The 22,229-nt window shown below is 43.1% G+C and overlaps 1 protein-coding gene across 1 annotated transcript in view; it reads right to left on the bottom strand.

Moving 5' to 3' along the window:
* Positions 1 to 16,603: 16,603 nt before the first annotated feature.
* The window catches only part of CANX (calnexin), a 439,945-nt gene continuing 434,319 nt past the window's right edge, over positions 16,604 to 22,229 (bottom strand). Inside the window, exon 15 of the mRNA XM_069199501.1 lies at positions 16,604 to 18,364. Within this exon, the coding sequence (XP_069055602.1) occupies positions 18,311 to 18,364 (54 nt within the window). The 3' untranslated portion in view covers positions 16,604 to 18,310. The remainder of the gene's footprint in view (positions 18,365 to 22,229) is intronic.

Below are 22,229 nucleotides of genomic sequence, written 5' to 3'. Positions count from 1 at the left end.
AGCGACTAATGCCACGAACAGATGTACACTGGGTAAGTGACATTTTCAGTTCGATGGCATATGTTGCTGCAGATACACATGTTTAGCATAGACTATAAAGCAGTTACCTCCCCTAAAAGCGGTGGTTTAGCCTGTAGGAGTTGAAGTAGTTTGGAATAATGTTCTTAGTACAGCTTGGCCCACTGTAGCTTGTTGTGCATTTAGTACATCTACACAGTAGTGTTTAGTAAATGTATGAGGCGTAGACCAGGTTGCAGCCTTACATATTTCGCTCATAGGAATGTTTCCTAGAAAGGCCATTGTAGCACCTTTCTTTCTGGTTGAGTGTGCCTTTGGTGTAATAGGCAATTCTCTCTTGGCTTTAAGATAGCATGTTTGAATACATCTGACTATCCATCTAGCAATGCCTTGTTTAGAGATTGGATTTCCTATGTGTGGTTTTTGAAAAGCTATGAACAGTTGTTTTGTTTTCCTGATTAACTTTGTTCTGTCAATGTAGTACATTAGTGCTCTTTTGATGTCTAATGTATGTAGTGCCCTTTCAGCCACGGAATCTGGCTGTGGGAAGAACACTGGTAATTCTACTGTTTGATTTAAATGGAATGGTGAGATTACTTTTGGTAGAAATTTTGGATTTGTTCTTAGAACTATTTTATTTTTGTGTATTTGAATAAATGGTTCTTGTATGGTAAATGCCTGTATTTCACTTACTCTTCTGAGGGATGTGATTGCAATGAGAAATGCGACTTTCCACGTTAGATATTGCATTTCACAGGAATGCATGGGTTCAAAAGGTGGACCCATGAGTCTTGTTAAGACGATGTTAAGGTTCCATGAAGGAACTGGTGGTGTTCTTGGTGGTATAATTCTTTTTAGCCCTTCCATGAATGCTTTAATCACTGGTATTCTAAATAGAGACGATGAATGAGTAGTTTGTAGGTAAGCAGATATTGCTGCGAGGTGTATTTTTATAGATGAAAAAGCGAGGTTTGCTTTTTGCAAATGTAGTAAGTATCCCACTATTTCCTTTGTAGAGGCATGCAATGGTTGGATTTGATTGGTATGGCAGTAGCAAAGAAATCTTTTCCACTTAGATGCATAGCAGTGTCTAGTGGAAGCTTTTCTAGCTTGTTTTATGACCTCCATACATTCTTGTGTGAGGTCTAAGTGTCCGAATTCTAGGATTTCAGGAGCCAAATTGCTAGATTCAATGATGCTGGGTTTGGATGCCTGATCTGTTGTTTGTGTTGTGTTAACAGATCTGGTCTGTTGGGTAGTTTGACATGCGGTACTAGTGAAAGGTCTAGTAGAGTTGTATACCAAGGTTGTCTTGCCCATGTGGGTGCTATCAGTATGAGTTTGAGTTGGTTTTGACTCAATTTGTTTACTAGATATGGAAGGAGAGGGGGAAAAGCGTATGCAAATATCCCTGACCAACTCATCCATAGAGCATTGCCTTGTGATTCGCGGTGTGGGTACCTGGATGCGAAGTTTTGGCATTTTGCGTTTTCTTTTGTTGCGAACAAATCTATCTGGGGTGTTCCCCAAATTTGAAAGTAATTGTTCAGAACTTGGGGGTGAATTTCCCATTCGTGGACTTGTTGGTGATCTCGCGAAAGGTTGTCTGCTAGTTGGTTTTGGATCCCTGGAATAAATTGTGCTATTAGCCGAATGTGGTTGTGAATCGCCCACTGCCATATTTTTTGTGTTAGGAGACACAATTGTGTTCCTCCTGGTTTGTTTAAGTAATACATTGTTGTCATGTTGTCTGTTTTGACAAGAATGTATTTGTGTGTTATTATGGGTTGAAAAGCTTTTAACGCTAGAAATACTGCTAACAGTTCTAGGTAATTTATATGAAATTTTGTTTGGTGTACGTCCCATTGTCCTTGAATGCTGTGGTGATTGAGGTGTGCTCCCCACCCTGTCATGGAAGCATCTGTTGTTATAACGTATTGAGGCACTGGGTCCTGAAATGTCCGCCCTTTGTTTAAATTGTTGCTGTTCCACCATAGAAGCGAGAGGTATGTTTGGCGGTCTACCAACACCAGATCTAGAAGTTGACCCTGTGCTTGTGACCATTGTGATGCTAGGCACTGTTGTAAGTGTCGCATGTGTAGTCTTGCGTTTGGGACAATGGCTATGCATGAGGACATCATGCCTAGAAGTTTTAGCACAAATTTTGCTTGTATCTTTTGGTTTGGAAACATAGCACTTATTACCTTGTGGAATGCTTGAACTCTTTGTGGACTTGGAGTGGCAATTCCTTTTGATGTGTTGATGGTTGCCCCTAGATATTGTTGTGTCTGACACGGTTCGAGGTGTGACTTTGTATAGTTGATGGAGAAACCCAGTTTGTGAAGGGTTTGTATGACATATGTGGTGTTGTTTGTGCACTTTCTTACTGTGTTGGTCTTGATTAGCCAATCGTCTAGGTAAGGAAACACATGTATTTGTTGTCTCCTGATATGTGCTGCTACTACTGCTAGACATTTTGTGAATACTCTTGGTGCAGTTGTTATTCCGAATGGCAACACCTTGAATTGGTAATGTATTCCTTTGAATACGAACCTTAGGTACTTTCTGTGAGAAGGGTGTATCGGTATATGAAAGTACGCATCTTTTAGGTCTAATGTGGTCATGTAATCTTGCTGTTTGAGCAGTGGAATGATGTCTTGTAGTATGACCATGTGAAAATGGTCCGATATGATGTAGGTATTTAGTGTCCTGAGATCTAATATTGGTCTTAATGTTTTGTCTTTTTTTGGAATTAGAAAGTACAGGAAGTAAACTCCTGTGTTTTTTTGTTGTACTGGTACTAACTCTATTGCATCCTTTTGCAGTAGTGCTTGAACTTCTAGTCCTAAAAGTTCTAAATGTTGTGGTGACATCTTGCGAGTTTTTGGAGGGATGTTTGGTGGGAATTTGTGGAATTCTATGCAATAGCCATGTTGGATTATTGCTAGTACCCAATTGTCTGTTGTAATCTGCTGCCAAGATTGGTAGAATTGGCTTAGTCTTCCCCCCACTGGTGTTGAGTGAAGGGGTTGTGTGACTTGAAAGTCACTGTTTAGGTGGAGGTGTTTTTGGAGTCTGGAATCTTCCCCTACTCCTTGGGAATTGACCCCCTCTATATCCCCTGAAACCTCCCCTTTGGAATGAACCCTGATATGGTGTGGTTCTTGTTTGTTGGCTGGTGGTGTCTGTGGGTTGGCCACGAAACCCCCCTCTAAATGGAGTTTTTCTAAAAGAGCCTCTGCTCTGCGGGGAGTAGAGTGCGCCCATGGCTTTGGCCGTGTCTGTGTCCTTTTTAAGTTTTTCAATGGCTGTGTCCACTTCAGGGCCAAAAAGTTGTTTCTCGTTGAAGGGCATATTAAGGACAGCCTGCTGGATTTCAGGTTTGAACCCTGAAGTGCGGAGCCAAGCGTGTCTCCTTATGGTGACAGCAGTGTTGACTGTTCTCGCTGCAGTATCGGCTGCGTCCATTGAAGAGCGGATTTGATTGTTTGAGATCGTTTGTCCCTCTTCAACTATTTGCTGCGCCCTTTTTTGGTATTCCTGGGGAAGATGGTCTATGAGAAGTTGCATCTCATCCCAGTGTGCGCGGTCATATCGGGCTAGCAGCGCTTGAGAATTTGCGATGCGCCACTGGGTGGCTGCCTGTGATGCTACTCTTTTTCCCGCCGCGTCAAATTTTCGGCTTTCTTTGTCCGGAGGTGGGGCGTCGCCAGATGTATGGGAATTTGCTCTTTTGCGAGCTGCCCCTACTACTACGGAGTCAGGTGGTAACTGCGAAGTAATAAACACTGGGTCTGTGGGTGGTGGTTTGTATTTTTTATCCACCCTTGGGGTGATGGCTCTTGATTTTACGGGCTCTTCAAAAATTTGTTTTGCGTGCCGTAACATCCCTGGTAGCATTGGGAGACATTGATATTGGCTATGTGTAGCCGAGAGGGTGTTAAATAAAAAATCATCCTCTATAGGATCGGAATGCAGTTGGACATTGTGGAATTCTGCTGCCCTAGCCACCAGTTGCGAGTATGAGGTACTGTCCTCTGGCGGTGATGGCTTTGTGGGGTATGAATCGGGATCATTGTCCGGCACTGGGGTGTCGTATAGGTCCCAAGCGTCTTGATCCTGATTATCTTGACTTATAGTAGTTTGCGCTGGTGAGTGCATTTGTGGCGGAGTTTGTGCCGGCGATGCCTGTTGTGGTGGAGAGGGCGGAGGCGTGACTTTTTTAACCACTTTGGCTTGTGCGTCATCCTTAAGAAACCAGATTTTTCTTTTTCTCATTATTGGGGGAAGGGTTGATATCTTCCCTATGTCTTGTTGGATGTACAGTCTCTTTTGTGTGTAGTCTGATTCTACACTTTGGAGCTCTTGTCCAAATCTGTGCATCTGGCCACTTATTCCTTGTTCCTCTGTGTAGGATGGAGGTGTGGAACTTTTCGGCGCCGAGAGAGAATCTTTTTTCGGCTTCGGTACCGACTGAATTTTTGTGGCTTTTGGCAGGGTGTCTCGGTGCCGATGTTTTTCGGTGCCGGCATCTTGTTTTTGCTTTTCGGAGCCGCTATCTCGGCTCAGAGGTTGCTCCATGGCGGTCCCTCGACCGGAGTCGGGTGTCTTCGCTATGGGCGTGCCCTTTTTCGGCGCCTTCGACGGCTCGCCGGTTTTATGGGTCGAGCCATGGCCTGTTGGCAGTGGCGTCCCCTGGGCTTTTGTTTTCTCGATGGTTTTTATTTTCGACGTCTTACTCACTGTTTGTTGTTGTTGTTCGACGTCGGAGTCTCCGGATTCTGACTCCGGAACCGAGAATGTTTCCTCTTCGTCGTCGAAACGTTGTTTTGTCGGCGTGGACGCCATTTGTAGACGCCTGGCTCTTCGGTCCCGGAGTGTTTTTCTGGACCGGAAGGCTCGACAGGCCTCACAGGTATCCTCCTTGTGCTCGGGGGACAAGCACAAGTTACAGACCAAGTGCTGATCTGTATAAGGATACTTACTGTGACATTTTGGGCAGAAACGGAACGGGGTCCGTTCCATCGGCTTCGATGCCGCACGCGGTCGGGCCGACCAGGCCCCGATGGGGGAATCGAAGCTACCCCAAAGTCTTCCGATGATCAGTGTCGATGTACCTAACTATCCCGATACCGAACGGAACAATACCGACGCTTTCTTCCGAGATTCTGACTAACTTTCCGAACCGAAACACGGAGCGAAAAGGAATACGTCCGAACCCGACAGCGGAAAAAAACAATCTAAGATGGTGTCGACGCCCATGCGCAATGGAGCCGAAGAGGGAGGAGTCCTTCGGTCCCGTGACCAAAAAATACTTCTTCGAAGAAAAACAACTTGTAATACTCCGAGCCCAACACCAGGCAGCGGACTGTGCTAAACATGTGTATCTGCAGCAACATATGCCATCGAACCTATCTTTTCCGAACCGAAACATGGAGCGAAGATGAACACATCCAAACCCGATGGCGGAAAGAAAACAATCTAAGATGGAGTCAACGCCCATGCGCAATGGAGCCAAAAGGGAGGAGTCCCTCGGTCTTGTGACTCGAAAAGACTTCTTCGAAGAAAAACAACTTGTAACACTCCAAGCCCAACACTAGATGGCAGGATAATGCACAGGATGTGTATCTGCAGCTACACATGCCATCGAACATATATGGAAAATGTCACTTACCCAGTGTACATCTGTTCGTGGCATTAGTCGCTGCAGATTCACATGCTGTGCACATCCCGTCATCTGGTGTTGGGCTCGGAGTGTTACAAGTTGTTTTTCTTCGAAGAAGTCTTTTCGAGTCACGAGACCGAGGGACTCGTCCCATTTCGACTCCATTGCGCATGGGCGTCGACTCCATCTTAGATTGTTTTCCCCACAGAGGGTGAGGTAGGAGTTGTGTATGCTAGTAATAGTGCCCATGCAATGGAGTGAATACGTATGTACATAATGAAGTTTAAAGTAATATATTTACAAATGTTCAAGATCAACTTCTAAACGGCTACAGGCTCCCGGGGAGGCGGGTGGGCGCATGTGAATCTGCAGCGACTAATGCCACGAACAGATGTACACTGGGTAAGTGACATTTTCCGTTCGATGGCATGTGTAGCTGCAGATACACATGCTCTGCATAGACTAGTAAGCAGTTACCTCCACAAAAGCGGTGGTTTAGCCTGTAGGAGTTGAAGTTGTTTGAAACAATGTTCGTAGTACAACTTGACCTACTGTGGCTTGTTGTGAAGTTAACACATCTACACAGTAGTGCTTGGTAAATGTATGAGGCGTAGACCATGTTGCTGCCTTACATATTTCGTTCATTGGAATATTTCCTAGAAAGGCCATGGTAGCACCTTTCTTTCTGGTTGAGTGTGCCTTTGGTGTAATAGGCAGTTCTCTTTTAGCTTTAAGATAGCATGTTTGAATGCACTTAACTATCCATCTAGCAATGCCTTGTTTTGAAATTGGATTTCCTGTATGAGGTTTTTGAAAGGCGATAAATAGTTGTTTTGTCTTTCGAATTAGTTTTGTTCTGTCAATGTAGTACATTAGTGCTCTTTTGATGTCTAATGTATGTAGTGCTCTTTCAGCTACAGAATCTGGCTGTGGGAAGAACACTGGTAATTCTACCGTTTGATTCAAGTGGAACGGTGAGATTACTTTTGGTAAAAATTTAGGATTGGTCCGTAGAACAACTTTATTTTTGTGTATTTGAATAAATGGTTCTTGAATGGTAAATGCTTGAATTTCACTCACTCTTCTTAGAGATGTGATGGCAATTAAAAATGCAACTTTCCACGTTAAGTATTGCATTTCACAAGAGTGCATGGGCTCAAAAGGTGGACCCATGAGTCGTGTTAAGACAATGTTGAGGTTCCATGAAGGAACCGGTAGTGTCCTTGGTGGTATAATTCTCTTTAGGCCTTCCATAAACGCTTTTATAACTGGTATCCTAAATAATGAAGTTGAGTGCGTAATTTGCAGGTAAGCTGAAATTGCCGTAAGATGTATTTTAATGGAAGAGAAAGCTAGTTTAGATTTCTGCAAATGTAGTAAGTATCCTACTATCTCTTTTGCAGATGTGTGTAAAGGTTGAATTTGATTATTATGGCAGTAATAAACAAATCTTTTCCACTAATTTGCATAACAGTGTATAGTGGTAGGTTTTCTAGCCTGTTTTATGACCTCCATACATTCCTGTGTGAGGTCTAAGTGCCGAATTCTAGGATTTCAGGAGCCAAATTGCTAGATTCAGCGATGCTGGATTTGGATGTCTGATCTGTTGTTTGGGTTGTGTTAACAGATCTGGTCTGTTTGGCAGTTTGATATGAGGTACTACTGAAAGGTCTAGTAGTGTTGTGTACCAAGGTTGCCTTGCCCATGTTGGTGCTATTAGTATGAGTTTGAGTTTGTTTTGACTCAACTTGTTTACTAGATATGGGAGAAGTGGGAGAGGGGGAAAAGCGTACGCAAATATCCCTGACCAGTTCATCCATAGTGCATTGCCCGGAGACTGATGTTGTGGGTACCTGGATGCGAAGTTTTGGCATTTTGAGTTTTCTTTTGTTGCAAATAGATCTATTTGTGGCGTTCCCCACATTCTGAAGTAAGTGTTCAGTATTTGGGGGTGAATTTCCCATTCATGGATCTGTTGGTGATCCCGAGAGAGATTGTCTGCTAACTGATTCTGAATCCCTGGAATAAATTGCGCTATTAGGCGAATGTGGTTGTGAATCGCCCAATGCCATATTTTTTGTGTTAGGAGACACAACTGTGTCGAGTGTGTTCCTCCCTGTTTGTTTAGGTAATACATTGTTGTCATGTTGTCTGTTTTGACAAGAGTGTATTTGTGGGTTATTATGGGTTGAAATGCTTTCAGAGCTAGAAATACCGCTAACAGTTCTAAGTGGTTTATATGAAACTGTTTTTGCTGAATGTCCCATTGTCCTTGGATGCTGTGCTGATTGAGGTGTGCTCCCCACCCTGTCATGGATGCATCTGTCGTTATTACGTATTGTGGCACTGGGTCTTGAAAAGGCCGCCCTTGGTTTAAATTTATACTGTTCCACCATTGAAGCGAGATGTATGTTTGGCGGTCTATCAACACCAGATCTAGAAGTTTACCCTGTGCCTGTGACCACTGTGATGGTAGGCACTGTTGTAAGGGCCGCATGTGCAACCTTGCGTTTGGGACAATGGCTATGCATGAGGACATCATGCCTAGGAGTTTCATTACTAATTTGACCTGTATCTTTTGGTTTGGATACATGGCTTGTATGACATTTTGGAATGTTTGGACTCTTTGTGGACTTGGAGTGGCAATTCCTTTTACTGTGTTGATTGTTGCTCCTAGGTATTGCTGTGTTTGACACAGAAGGTGTGACTTTGAGTAACTGATTGAGAAACCTAGTTTGTGTAGGGTTTCTATGACGTAATTTGTGTGTTGTGAACACAGTTTTTGCGTGTTGGTTTTGATTAACCAATCGTCTAGGTACGGGAACACATGTATTTGCTGCCTTCTGATATGTGCAGCTACTACTGCTAGACATTTTGTAAAATCTCTTGGCGCAGTTGTTATTCCGAATGGCAACACTTTGAATTGGTAATGTATCCCTTGGAATACAAACCTTAGGTACTTCCTGTGTGAAGGATGTATTGGTATATGGAAATTTGCATCCTTTAGATCCAGTGTTGTCATGTAGTCTTGTTGTTTGAGCAGTGGGATTACTTCTTGTAATGTAACCATGTGAAAATGGTCTGATTTGATGTATGTATTTAATATTCTGAGATCTAGGATAGGTCTTAGAGTTTTGTCTTTTTTGGGTATCAGAAAGTACAGTGAGTAAACTCCTTCGTTTAGTTCTTGTTTTGGTACTAATTCTATTGCTTCTTTTTGGAGCAATGCTTGAACTTCTAATCCTCGAAGATTTATATGTTGTTTCGACATACTGTGTGTTTTCGGTGGGACTGTTGGAGGGAATTCGCGAAATTCTATGCAATAACCATGCTGCATAATTGCTAGTACCCAAGTATCTGTTGTTATCTCCTCCCAATGTTTGTAAAATTGGCTTAATCTTCCCCCCACAGGTGTTATGTGATGGGGATGTGTGACTTGTGAGTCACTGCTTATTTTGAGGACTTTTGGGGCTTTGGAATTTTCCTCTACTTCTTTGGAATTGTCCCCCTCTATATTGCCCCTGAAAACTTCCCCGCTGATATTGGCTTTGGTAAGTGGGCCTTGTTTGTGATGTTGTGGTTTCTGTAGGTTGTCCTCGAAACCCTCCCCTAAAAGGTGTTTTGCGAAAGGTGCCTCTGCTCTGCGGGGAGTAGAGTGCGCCCATGGCTTTTGCCGTATTAGTGTCTTTATTGAGTTTCTCAATAGCAGTGTCGACTTCCGGCCCAAACAACTGCTGTTCATTAAATGGCATATTTAGCACGGCTTGTTGAATTTCCGGCTTGAAACCCGACGTGCGGAGCCATGCGTGCCTTCTTATTGTTATTGCAGTATTTACTGTCCTTGCAGCCGTATCTGCTGCATCCATTGAAGACCGTATCTGATTATTAGAGATACTTTGTCCTTCTTCCACCACTTGTTGTGCTCTTTTTTGGAACTCCTTGGGTAAGTGTTCTATCAAATGTTGCATCTCATCCCAGTGAGCTCTGTCATATCTTGCCAAAAGCGCTTGTGAATTGGCAATGCGCCATTGGTTTGCTGCTTGTGCTGCAACCCTTTTGCCCGCAGCATCAAATTTGTGACTCTCTTTGTCTGGAGGTGGTGCGTCTCCCGAGGTATGAGAGTTTGCTCTCTTACGAGCTGCCCCGACAACTACTGAGTCTGGAGTTAATTGCGTTGTAATATAAACAGGATCTGTTGGCGGTGGCTTGTACTTTTTCTCCACCCTTGGAGTTATGGCTCGGCCTTTAACAGGATCCTGAAAGATTTGTTTTGAATGTTTTAGCATTCCTGGGAGCATAGGTAGTCTTTGGTACTGGCTATGAGTGGAGGTTAGCGTGTTAAACAAGAAGTCATCCTCAATTGGTTCTGAATGCAAGGTGACGTTATGGAAAGCAGCTGCCCTTGCGATCACCTGTGTGTAAGATGTACTGTCCTCAGGAGGGGACGGCCTGGTAGGGTACGAGTCTGGGCTGTTGTCCGATACTGGAGCATCGTAAAGGTCCCATGCATCGGGATCATCTTGACTCATGGCAGTATGAGTCGGGGAGTGCATCAGTGGAGGAGTTGCTACTGGTGATGTGTGCACTGATGGTGGTGGAGAAGGTGGTGGAGTTGTTTTCTTTGCCACCTTTGCCTGTGGCTCCTTGTCCTTTTCGTGAAAGGCAAGTTTTCTTTTTGTTTTAATTGGAGGAAGATTGGTTATCTTCCCTGTGTCTTGATGAATGTGGAGCCTCCTTTGAGTATAGTCTGGCTCTACAGCTTGAAGTTCCTCTCCAAATCTATGTTTTTTCATTTGTGAGGCTAATCCTTGTTCCTCTGTATAGGAACCTGTTCTCGGCTCCGAGGCTGGATGTTTCGGAACCGAAACTTTTTCGGAGGTCTTTTTAGGCTCCGAAGAAACCTTTGTAATTTTCGGCGTGGTGGTGTCTCGGTGCCGAATTTGTTCGGTGCCGCTGTCACGGTGCCGAAATTTCGCAGAGCCGATGTCTCGGGTCCGAGATTGCTGTGTGGCGGTATCTCGACCGGAGTCGGATGACTTCGACACCAGCGTGCCCTTTTTCGGTGCCTTGGCTCGGTCACCGCTTTTTTGGGTTAAGCCATGGCCTGTTGGAGGTGGCGTCCCCTGGGCTCTTGTTGACTTCTCGTGAGTCTTATGTTTCGACGTCTTACTCACGGTTTTCGGCGTTTCTTCAGCCTCGAGCTCTTCAGGGTCCGATTCGTGGATAGAGAAAGCTTCCTCTTCTTCCTCGAAACGCTCTTGTTCTGTCGACGCCATCTGCAGTCTTCTGGCTCTTCGGTCTCAACGTCTTTCTGGACCGAAACGCTCGACAGGCCTCACAAGTATCTTCCTTGTGCTCTGGGGACAAGCACAAGTTACAGACCAGATGCTGATCCGTATACGGATACTTGTTATGGCATTTTGGACAGAAGCTGAATGGGATCCGTTCCATCAGCCTTGAATTCACACGTGGCCGGGCCGACCAGGCCCCGACGGGGGTTCGAAAAAACCCCAAAGGGCCACCGGAACTCTTCTAAATTCGGTGTCGATCTGTTGTAACTAACCCGATACCGAACGCAAACAATACCAAAGTTTTTTCCGAGATTCTAACTAACTTTCCGACCCGAAACACGGAGCGAAAAGGAACACGTCCGAACCCGATGGCGGAAAAAAAACAATCTAAGATGGAGTCGACGCCCATGCGCAATGAAGTCAAAATGGGAGGAGTCCCTCGGTCTCGTGACTCGAAAAGACTTCTTCGAAGAAACACAACTTGTAACACTCCGAGCCCAACACCAGATGGCGGGATGTGCACAGCACGTGTATCTGCAGCTACACGCCATCGAACATATATATATATATATATATATATATATATATATATATATATATATATATATATATATATATATATATATATATATATATCAGAAAAAATGGTATGTTAAATTCTAATGAGGCTCACCTTAATGAAATAGATGCCACAGAACAGGCTGTCCCACACATGAATCGCTGCATTGTGCTGATTCAAAACAGTAATGCTATGCAAAAGAATGTGTAGTCTTCCACGTTGCAGCTTGGCATATCTTATCTAAGGTGATGCCTTAAAACAGAGCAACTGCTCTTGTAGAGTGTGCTTTAAGTTGGTTGGTTAGTGGTTTCCCAGCCTCTGTATGACAAAACTGAATGGTGGATGCAATCTATTGGGCTTTTGTTGCGTTAGTGACTCCTGCATCCTGACGACCTTGGCCATAAGATACTAGTAGTTGGTCTGACTTACGGAACTGTTTAGTACGCTGGAGGTAGAATTTCAAACATTGTTTGATATACAGTGTGTGGAGAGTTTTTTCGGCCATGGTCGATGGGTTTAGGAAGAAAGTTCTCAATATCAACGGTTCGTTTAGGTGAAAAGATGAAGGCACCTTAGGACTTTATCTTGGGTTTCTTCTGAGAAGAATAAAGTCATCGGAGAAAGTGAGAAAGGGCTCATTGGTGGTAAATGCCTGTATGCCACTGCCTCTCCTAGTGGAGGTAAGTGCAAGGAGAGTTGCCACCTTCCATGTGAGATACTTCAGATCCGCTCTGTGTGTGGGCTTAAACAGCACTTTCATTAATTGTGAAAGGACAATATTTAGATGCCATTGAGGAGGAGGTGGTCGCACCGTCGGAAAAGTGCAAAACAATCCATTCATAAATTGTTTTGAGCCTGGATGAAACTAGCGAGGGTGCATTTGTAGAACATCTGTATGAGGATATTGCTGCGAGGTAAACCTTAACTGCGGCATGTTATAATTTGCTCTGGTAGAGCCTCCAATGGATGCACATTGTTTTGCTGGCACCACATTACAAAATCTTCACCACTTGACCCTTTTAGTCTTTTTTGTACTCTCAGCCCATGCTCTAGAAATAATTACTTTGCATTCTTGATCAATGTTCATGCCCTGGAACTCATGGAACTCCAGAGCCATGTGTGCAATTGGAGAGAGGCTGGTTCTAGATGAAATATCTGCCCTTGGTTCTTCATTAGTAGGTTGTGTTTGCTGGGAAGCCGTATGGGATTTGCCACCGACAAAAGAATGAGTTCCATGTACCAATCTGTCTGGGACACCTGGGTGCTATGAGTATGAACTGGCAAACCTATTTTCCTCTTCTTGAGAAGTCTGGGGATCAATGGGAATTGGGGGAGGGAGAACCTATGCAAAGATCCCGGGTCATTGCATCGAAAGAGCATTCCCCCATGACCCAGGAGTGGGAATTGACTGGCGTAAAAGTGCCATTTGGCATTCTCGTTGGTGGCAAAAAGATCTTGGGCTGGTTGTCCCCACCATCGAAAGATCTTGTCTACTTCTTTCAGATTGAGCTCCTATTTGTGGCAACTGTCGTCCCACCTGCTGAGAGAGTCTGAAAGGATGTTGTTGATACCTGGTATGTGCTCCGCTCTCAGAGAAATTTTGTGGAGAGTGAGCCATTCCCCAGAGAGACTGGGCTTCTCTTGAGAGGGGGAGAGAGAGTGCTCCTCTCCGTTTGTTGACATAATACATGCTTCTTGTGTTACCTGTACTGATCAACATTGAGGATCCTGAAATCCGAGGGAGGAAAGCTTTCAGAGTAAGAGATTGCTTTCAACTCCAACAGATTTATGTGCATTTTCTTCTGAGAATCGGACCATTTCCCTTGAATGCACGTCTTGCTAATAACCTCCCCAGCTTTCCAGAGAAGCGTCCATTGTTATTATGAAATCTGGTATTGGAGTCAGGAAAATTAACCCCTGAGAGATAGGGCTGGTTTGAGATCACCACCACAGGCTTTCCACCATCCTTGTTATGATTTTGATCAAGTCTTCGAAGGACCCTTGAGACTGGATCCACTGCAGTTGCGATTCCTTTTGTAATGGTCTAATTTTTAGTCTCGCCAGATGGACCAGGTTGATTGACGAGGAAATCATTCCTAGAAGTGACTTGAATGCTCTCACTGAAAAAGACTTTCTTTTTGAGATCGTGAGAACCATGTTGGAAAGCTCGTTATCTTCCTATTGAAAGATAAGCCTTGTTTTTGTCGAGTTTTGATCCCAAAAAGATGATCTTGTGTGTTGGAATAGTGGATGATTTCTGATGATTTACAGTCAGACCTAGACTGTGAAATAAGGCTAGACAGGTGTGGTGGCATTGGAGGCCTGTTGCGGAGTTGGTGCCTTTATCAACCAATCATCTAAATACCGGAAAATTGAAAAACCTTTGTTGCGGAGAGTAGCCGCCACAGGTGCAAGACACTTTGTGAAAATTCTTGGTGCTGACTTTAATCCGAACAGAATAGATAATGGGTACCGGCTATGGTAAAGTAAAGGTATTTGCAATGCCTGGAGTGTATGGGGATGTGGAAATAGGCATCTTGGAGATCCAACAACGTTGTGTGATCTCCACTATTGAGAAGATGGAGGATATCTAACAGGGTGATCATACGAAAGGATTGTTTCCACAGGAATTTAACTGTCTGAGGTCTAAGATGGGTCTCCATTCTCCAAGACTTCTTTCTTATCAGAAAGAACTAAAAGTAAAAACCCCTGCATATCTGATGAAGAGGGACCTCTTCTATCGCACCCTTGGAGAGCATTGGGAACACTTCTTGCTTTAGTAAGCGAAGATAAAGGGAATGTGTTTTCACAGGAGGGTGGGTTTGGTGGTTTCTGTACAAATTCTAGCATATGACCATGAGTCACTATATCCAACACCCATTTGTCTGATGTTATCCTTTCCCAATTCTGTTGATAATTTGAGAAGTTTGCATCCACTGGATTGATTTGTGGGAATCATTGAACTGTAGCTGGCACCCAATGAGGATCATTGTTTACAGCTTTGTTCCCAACCTTGGGGGGAGGGTTGCCGGTTTTCTTCTGCCCTGTAGATGGCTGCCAGTAAGACTGCTGATATGCTGGCCTGTACTGGGGCTCTTGGTACTATGGTAGGTACCCTGAAAAGAAGAGAAACCTCTTCCTTGGACTCCCTGAACGGGCTGCTTCTTGTATTGTATAGTACCCAGAGAACGAGCAGTCTCTGTATCCATCTTGATGGATAGTAAGGCTTCATCTATGTGTCTATGATGTGAATAGGTTTGATATTGCTGGTGTTCCTACTCATGACCATCATCCTGGTATTTGATGTCCAACTGTGATGGGATATCTGCGCCCCTGAAAGGCCCTTCATCCTCAGACTCTTCCCAGACCAGCAAGTGGCTAGGTACTAATGTAGTTACCTTACTAGGGGATTTATCTTCCGGATGCAAGGAAGACCTGGAAAGTGTTGTGATCCTGACTATTGTCTGAAGCTCAGGAGAACCAGCAGGGATAGGGACCATATTGCTTTGAGGTATTGTATCTTTAGTGGTAGTAGTTATCGCCATTGTTGATGATGGTATTGTCGACGACTGTGTTGATGATGATGATGGCGTTGACGATGATGGTCTCGTCGATGGGGCTACCGTTGACTGTCTTGTCAACGGTGTTGTTGTCGACAGTGTCTTTGTTGATTAAGTTGCTTCCGTCGACGATGTCCTCGCCAACAATGCCTTCGCTGATGAAGGCATCTCAGATATCTTTGTCAAAGATTGAGTCGTTAACGGTGCAGGAGATCGCCCCAACAGATCCCACTGATTAAGGTTTTTTTTTTTTTTATGCTGTCAAGTCCATGGTGTCCATGGTCTTACTCACCCGTGCCAATGAGATTGGAGCTTTCAAAATGGACGTTGACGTTATCATAGTCTATGAAGGTCTAGTTGACAGTAACGGTGGTAGTCCTCAATATGATCGTCTACCATAGTGCTGTTGACTTCCATATAAGTGGTACCGTTTTGGACATCAACGGCTCCGAGGAAGGAGAATGTTGCTGGGACTTCTCCTTGCAAGGAGGAGAGTATGGCTGGGAGGAGGCAGACCCTGATAAGGTGTTGGAAGGGTCTTTATGGTGGGCCTTGTGGCGATTCCTGCCCCAGGTCAGAAGATATAGGCCTTTTTTGAGGCTTCGGGTCCAGGTCACTCTCCTCACCTGAAGTACAGGATTTTGCCTGTAATCATATTAGAAGTCTTCCTTCTCTGTCCCTCAGAGTTTTAGCAGAGAAGATGCAGCAAATTTAGCAGTCTTTTACCTGATGTTTGGGATACGGGCAGTACAGACTATCTTTATGTGGATAATCCACATGGAGCCTTTTCTTGCCACAGGCTTTACAAGGGTGAAAAAGGCCTTTCCTGGTAGTATTAGACATATTCTGAGACAGAAAGTTGTTCTGACAGGAAAAAAAAAACAAAAACTGAGCAGAGCTCTGGGAGACTCCTTTCACACGGCATGCGGTAGAAAATCTGCGGTAAGGAGCCTCTCTTGCGAATATTCTAGAGGGTGCTGGCGCCTGATTGGTCACAGGTCAAGTTTGGTTCTTTTTTCAAAAGGACATGGATAGGCTATATGTTTAAGTTTGCTAGCATCATAGCTTATCGTTATTCTTACTTACTGCTTTCCTAAGGTACCCACTTGGGCGACAGGGATGATTCAAGCATGTGAATTTATGAAAGATCCAATACCGGATAACTGCCTATCTTGAATCTCCATATGGCTATGCCCTCAAAGATCTTGAAGACGAAAGAATCTAGCACTGGGGTTCTTACTGTCAGTACCTGTGCTTATCATACACCTTGCCTGTGCCATGAAGCAACCTTACTTCATGTGTTCTTTTTAGTGCACATGATTGGCCATCACTGTGTGCGCCCATTTGGTAATGTGATAATCTAATCTTTGTGGTTTTCCAGGAAAACACATCACAACTCCCACACCCTGAAGTTTAAGTGAACAGCCCCATTTACTTTGTGTGTACAGAAAATGTTTTCTTCTGCAAATGCAAGTGAATGTATATGCTAATACATTAAAGAGTCATCAACTGCCCTTTTTATTAAAAGATTTAATCTGTATTTGGACTTGGACCCCTACATTCACAATATAATTTATGATGTTACATTTAAGAGCACATGGAACAAACTTTGAACAGTTACATACACAAATCTAGGCGAACGTGAGGCACTAGCCCACCCCAGGAAATACTTCGGACCCTGCCTCTAAGCAAGAAATTCAACAGCTTGCTTTAAGCATTATGGCTTACACCAATTGTGTGCTCCCCAAGAGCAGGGTTTCAAAACCAGTGTAAAAAGGGGGAGAGTGGTTTGACGGGAAATGGTATGGTTTGCAGGGCATAGACCAGAATACTGCTTCCAAGTGGATTACAGGATCAGAGAGAAAAGCTGCAATTCAGCCATCAAAAACTGAATAAAAGTCTTCAAACTAAAAAACATATCTGTCTCAAAAGTAATATCAGAAGGAAGGACAAACTGAATTCTGAACAAAGCTTAACACAAAGGAAGAAATAAACACAATTAATAAAAATACAGTTTTTGATGAAGTGGTTCCTACTTTACAGCTGATATCTGTAATGAGATGGCAGACATGTCAAAGAGCACTGTTTCCAATGGCTAAGGTTGGAAATGGAATTCAAATGGAGCCTAAATAGTTAACCAACATAGCACATCTCTAGCTATTCAAAGCAAGGAGAAAAAATATAAGCAGCAGCTTTGTCATAACTGCTGTACAAGTAGAGAAACCACACAAAGCTGGAATTCATATACACATATATGTTTATCTAACATACATCCAAACACTCAGGGAAAGAGCACAAATCCAGTGTGAAGCCTGCACTTTGACAACCCTAAGAGCCCTCTCATGCAAAACGAGAACACTGACAGTCGAGAAGTACCATAGATGTCATGCATAGGCCACGTCATGATGCAGCTGTGCTCTGTCCAGAGGAACAGAGACCCACACTACCACTGATTGGGTCATGCATTGCTTGTTAACCAGCTGTGCTCTGTTCAGGGGAACAGAGGTGCATACACTCACTGTGACTGGGTCATGCAATGCTTCCTACCTAATTAATTTCTAACACTCCAACCTTTTAATCGCCGGCATTCTTAACTTTAACAGGGAAACATTTTTGTTTTAAACAAACGGAACCTCATTTTGTGACCACTTCAACAGGCAAACTTCAATAGAGAATTCCTATGCTGAATAATCTTCAATTTGGGAAATCTCAATTGTTACTAAACATATTAACCTACTTACTAAGAACTCATTTCTATGATCAGTAATGTAACTGCCATCCCTTCTTCCTGTTTCTGCAACACATATAATTAAATATGGTTAGGAACATTTTGGCAAAACTATCCTATTTTTATTTGCTCGTTTCTCTTAGGAAAAAACATAAACAAAGCTCTCAGAAATCCAAGTGTATGTTAACTTCTTAGATTACACTCCAGAATCCAGAGTTAAGTCAAAGCCAGTTAATAGTAAATGCATTTGTCTCACAGGAATGATGTTCTCATCACACATGATTGCAAATATTTAGTGCTAGACACTAGTGATTATACTGCATGGAGTTCGATTTGAACCTGTGCATGGCAATGTCTAATAGTTTTGGTGTTTCAGTTTATGATGTCCAAGGTTCTTCTCTCTTCCCCACCCTGCACCATATCGAAATTGGATTTTCCTTCCTTCTCCTTTGCAGATTCAGTCAACTACTATTATTAATATCCATATTATTATTCTTTTCTTGACTTTCTGTTTCTGGGGGATCTACTTCGATTTTCTTCTTCCTGTAAAAATGTAAGTATGGAAGATGATTACATACTTGCTGCTATGAGTTAATTAAGTACTGCATTATGAAATGCACATACATTGCAGATACTTCAGTATAGACAATATATACTAAACTTTGTAAGCATATGCAATCCAATTATCTCTTGGCGGCAAAATCCAATTAACCTCCGGTTTACACACTCTAAACACTTAGATACAATGCAAACCACGATTAAAACACTCAGTCAAGTGAAGGCATGTGGTTACAAAGGAAATATTTCATACTTGCAGCATTAATTCTTTCTGTGTTACACATTTCTTTGACCTGTATCCATCACAAAACCTCCCACTTTTAGGGAACCCTCGAACACTTCTTTTCAAACAATTTCCTTATTGTTTTCTAAGGCACCATACACCACAAACCAGCTGCTTTAGAGCACCACTAGCAGTGTCTTTATAAAAAATAAAGGACATTGAACCTCAAAAGTTTAACTCTGCCAGAGCACAGCCTCCTCTGAAAACACCTCAAAACAAATGTTTTAGAAGTTGAAAGTGACAAACACCGCTCCAAAAAAGCATCTGGATGTCAATAACGAAAGAAAGAACATTTCTATATACAAAATGGATGTTACTTAGTTTCACAGCCATCAGAAAATAGAGCAACATACAGCTGACTGGAAAGGGGCACTTTTGAGAATCTGAAAGCTAACACAAACATTCCAGAGAAAGACACAATTCATATATGTCTCATCACAAGTGTAGGAAGAAAATAAGTTACTTACCTGTAACTGTAGTTCTCCAGTATTGGAATCTTCCATAGATTCACATGCTTGAATCATTCACCGTCGCAGAGATGGGAGTCCCGGTACAATTTTCACAAGTAAAGTTAAAACATATCGAAGAGAAAAAAGGCCCTAGGCCTCTTCAATTTCATAGTCTATCAGTCATTTTGTGAAAAGGACCAAACCTGATCCTCCAGCAATCAGGCGACAGCACCCTTCAGAACCTCCTGAGAGAAGCTCTAGCACCTCAGATTTTCCAAGCACAAGTGCTTATATTATGTTGAATATATGTATAAATAGAAAGAAAGAGGTGAAGTGAGCTTCTCCGGGGAGGCGGGTGGGTCGCATGTGAATCTATGAAAGATTCCAATACTGGAGAAGGAAAATGTCACTTACCCAGTGTACATCTGTTCGTGGCATTAGTCGCTGCAGATTCACATGCTGTGCATAGTCCGCCGTCTGGTGTTGGGTCGGAGTGTTACAAGTTGTTTTTCTTCGAAGAAGTCTTTTCGAGTCACGAGACCGAGGGACTCCTCCTCCTTTGTTTCCATTGCGCATGGGCGTCGACTCCATCTTAGATTGTTTTCCCCGCTGAGGGTGAGGTAGGAGTTGTGTATGTTAGTAATCGTGCCCATGCAATGGAATGAATAAGTATGTACAAAATAAAGGTTAAGGTAATATATTTACAAATGTACAAATGTTGGAGATTACTTCCAAACGGCTACAGGCTCCCGGGGAGGCGGGTGGGCGCATGTGAATCTGCAGCGACTAATGGCACGAACAGATGTACACTGGGTAAGTGACATTTTCCGTTCGGTGGCATGTGTAGCTGCAGATACACATGCTGTGCATAGACTAGTAAGCAGTTATCTCCCCAAAAGCGGTGGTTCAGCCTGTAGGAGTGGAAGTAGTTTGAAATAAAGTTCTTAGTACCGCTTGACCTACTGTGGCTTGTTGTGCAGATAGCACGTCTACACAGTAGTGCTTAGTAAATGTGTGAGGCATAGACCATGTTGCTGCCTTACATATTTCGTTCATTGGAATATTTCCTAGGAAGGCCATGGTAGCGCCTTTCTTTCTGGTTGAGTGTGCCTTTGGTGTAACAGGCAGCTCTCTCTTTGCTTTAAGGTAGCAGGTTTGGATGCACTTAACTATCCATCTGGCTATACCTTGTTTTGATATTGGGTTTCCTGTATGAGGTTTTTGAAATGCAATAAATAGTTGTTTTGTTTTCCTAATTAGTTTTGTTCTGTCAATGTAGTACATTAGTGCTCTTTTGATGTCTAATGTATGTAGTGCCCTTTCAGCTATTGAGTCTGGCTGTGGAAAGAACACTGGTAGTTCTACTGTTTGATTTAAGTGAAACGGTGAGATAACTTTTGGCAAGAATTTTGGATTGGTTCTTAGAACTACCTTATTTTTGTGTATTTGAATAAATGGTTCCTGTATAGTAAACGCCTGAATTTCACTTACTCTTCTTAGAGATGTAATGGCAATGAGAAATGCAACTTTCCACGTTAGGTATTGTATTTCGCAAGAATGCATGGGTTCGAAAGGTGGACCCATGAGTCTTGTTAAGACAATGTTGAGGTTCCATGAAGGAACAGGTGGTGTTCTTGGTGGTATAATTCTTTTTAGGCCTTCCATAAATGCTTTAATGACAGGTATTCTAAACAGTGAAGTTGAATGAGTAATCTGCAGGTATGCAGATATTGCTGCGAGATGTATCTTTATGGAAGAGAAGGCCAGATTTGATTTCTGCAAATGTATTAAGTATTTTACTATATCTGTTGGAGATGCATGTAATGGTTGAACTTGATTATTATGGCAGTAGCAAACAAATCTTTTCCATTTACTTGCATAGCAGTGTCTAGTGGATGGCCTTCTAGCTTGTTTTATGACCTCCATACATTCTTGTGTGAGGTTTGTGTCCAAATTCTAGGATTTCAGGAGCCAAATTGCTAGATTCAGCGATGCTGGGTTTGGATGCCTGATCTGTTGATTGTGCTGTGTTAACAGATCTGGTCTGTTGGGTAGTTTGACATGAGGCACTACTGACAGGTCTAGTAGTGTTGTATACCAAGGTTGTCTTGCCCATGTAGGTGCTATTAGTATGAGTTTGAGTTTGTTTTGACTCAATCTGTTTACTAGATATGGAAGAAGAGGGAGAGGGGGAAAAGCGTACGCAAATATCCCTGACCAATTCATCCATAGAGCATTGCCTTGAGACTGCTGGTGTGGGTACCTGGATGCGAAGTTTTGGCATTTTGCGTTCTCCTTTGTTGCAAATAGGTCTATTTGAGGTGTTCCCCAAATGTGGAAGTAAGTGTTTAGAATTTGGGGGTGAATCTCCCATTCGTGGACTTGTTGGTGATCTCGAGAGAGGTTGTCTGCTAGTTGATTCTGGATCCCTGGAATAAACTGTGCTATTAGGCGAATGTGGTTGTGAATTGCCCACTGCCATATCCTTTGTGCTAGGAGACACAGCTGTGTCGAGTGTGTTCCCCCCTGTTTGTTTAGATAATACATTGTTGTCATGTTGTCTGTTTTGACAAGAATGTATTTGTGGATTATGATGGGTTGAAATGCTTTCAACGCTAGGAATACTGCTAACAATTCGAGGTGATTTATATGAAACCTTCTTTGATGTACGTCCCATTGTCCTTGGATGCTGTGTTGATTGAGGTGTGCTCCCCACCCTGTCATGGAAGCATCTGTAGTTATCACGTATTGTGGCACTGGGTCTTGGAAAGGCCGCCCTTTGTTTAAATTTATACTGTTCCACCATAGAAGCGAGATGTATGTTTGGCGGTCTATCAACACCAGATCTAGAAGGTGACCCTGTGCATGTGACCATTGTGATGCTAGGCACTGTTGTAAGGGCCTAATGTGCAATCTTGCGTTTGGGACAATGGCTATGCATGAGGACATCATGCCTAGGAGTTTTAACACCATCTTTGCATGTATTTTTTGTGTTGGATACATGGCTTGTATGACTTTGTAAACATTTTGAACCCTTTGTGGACTTGGAGTGGCTATCCCTTTTGTTGTGTTGATTGTCGCTCCCAAGTATTGCTGTGTTTGGCACGGCAGAATGTGT

The sequence above is a fragment of the Pleurodeles waltl genome, chromosome 7 (assembly GCF_031143425.1).
Source record: "Pleurodeles waltl isolate 20211129_DDA chromosome 7, aPleWal1.hap1.20221129, whole genome shotgun sequence".
NCBI lineage: Eukaryota > Metazoa > Chordata > Amphibia > Caudata > Salamandridae > Pleurodeles > Pleurodeles waltl.
Note: the sequence above shows the minus strand (reverse complement) of the source record. Positions and strands in the feature narration are given on the sequence as shown.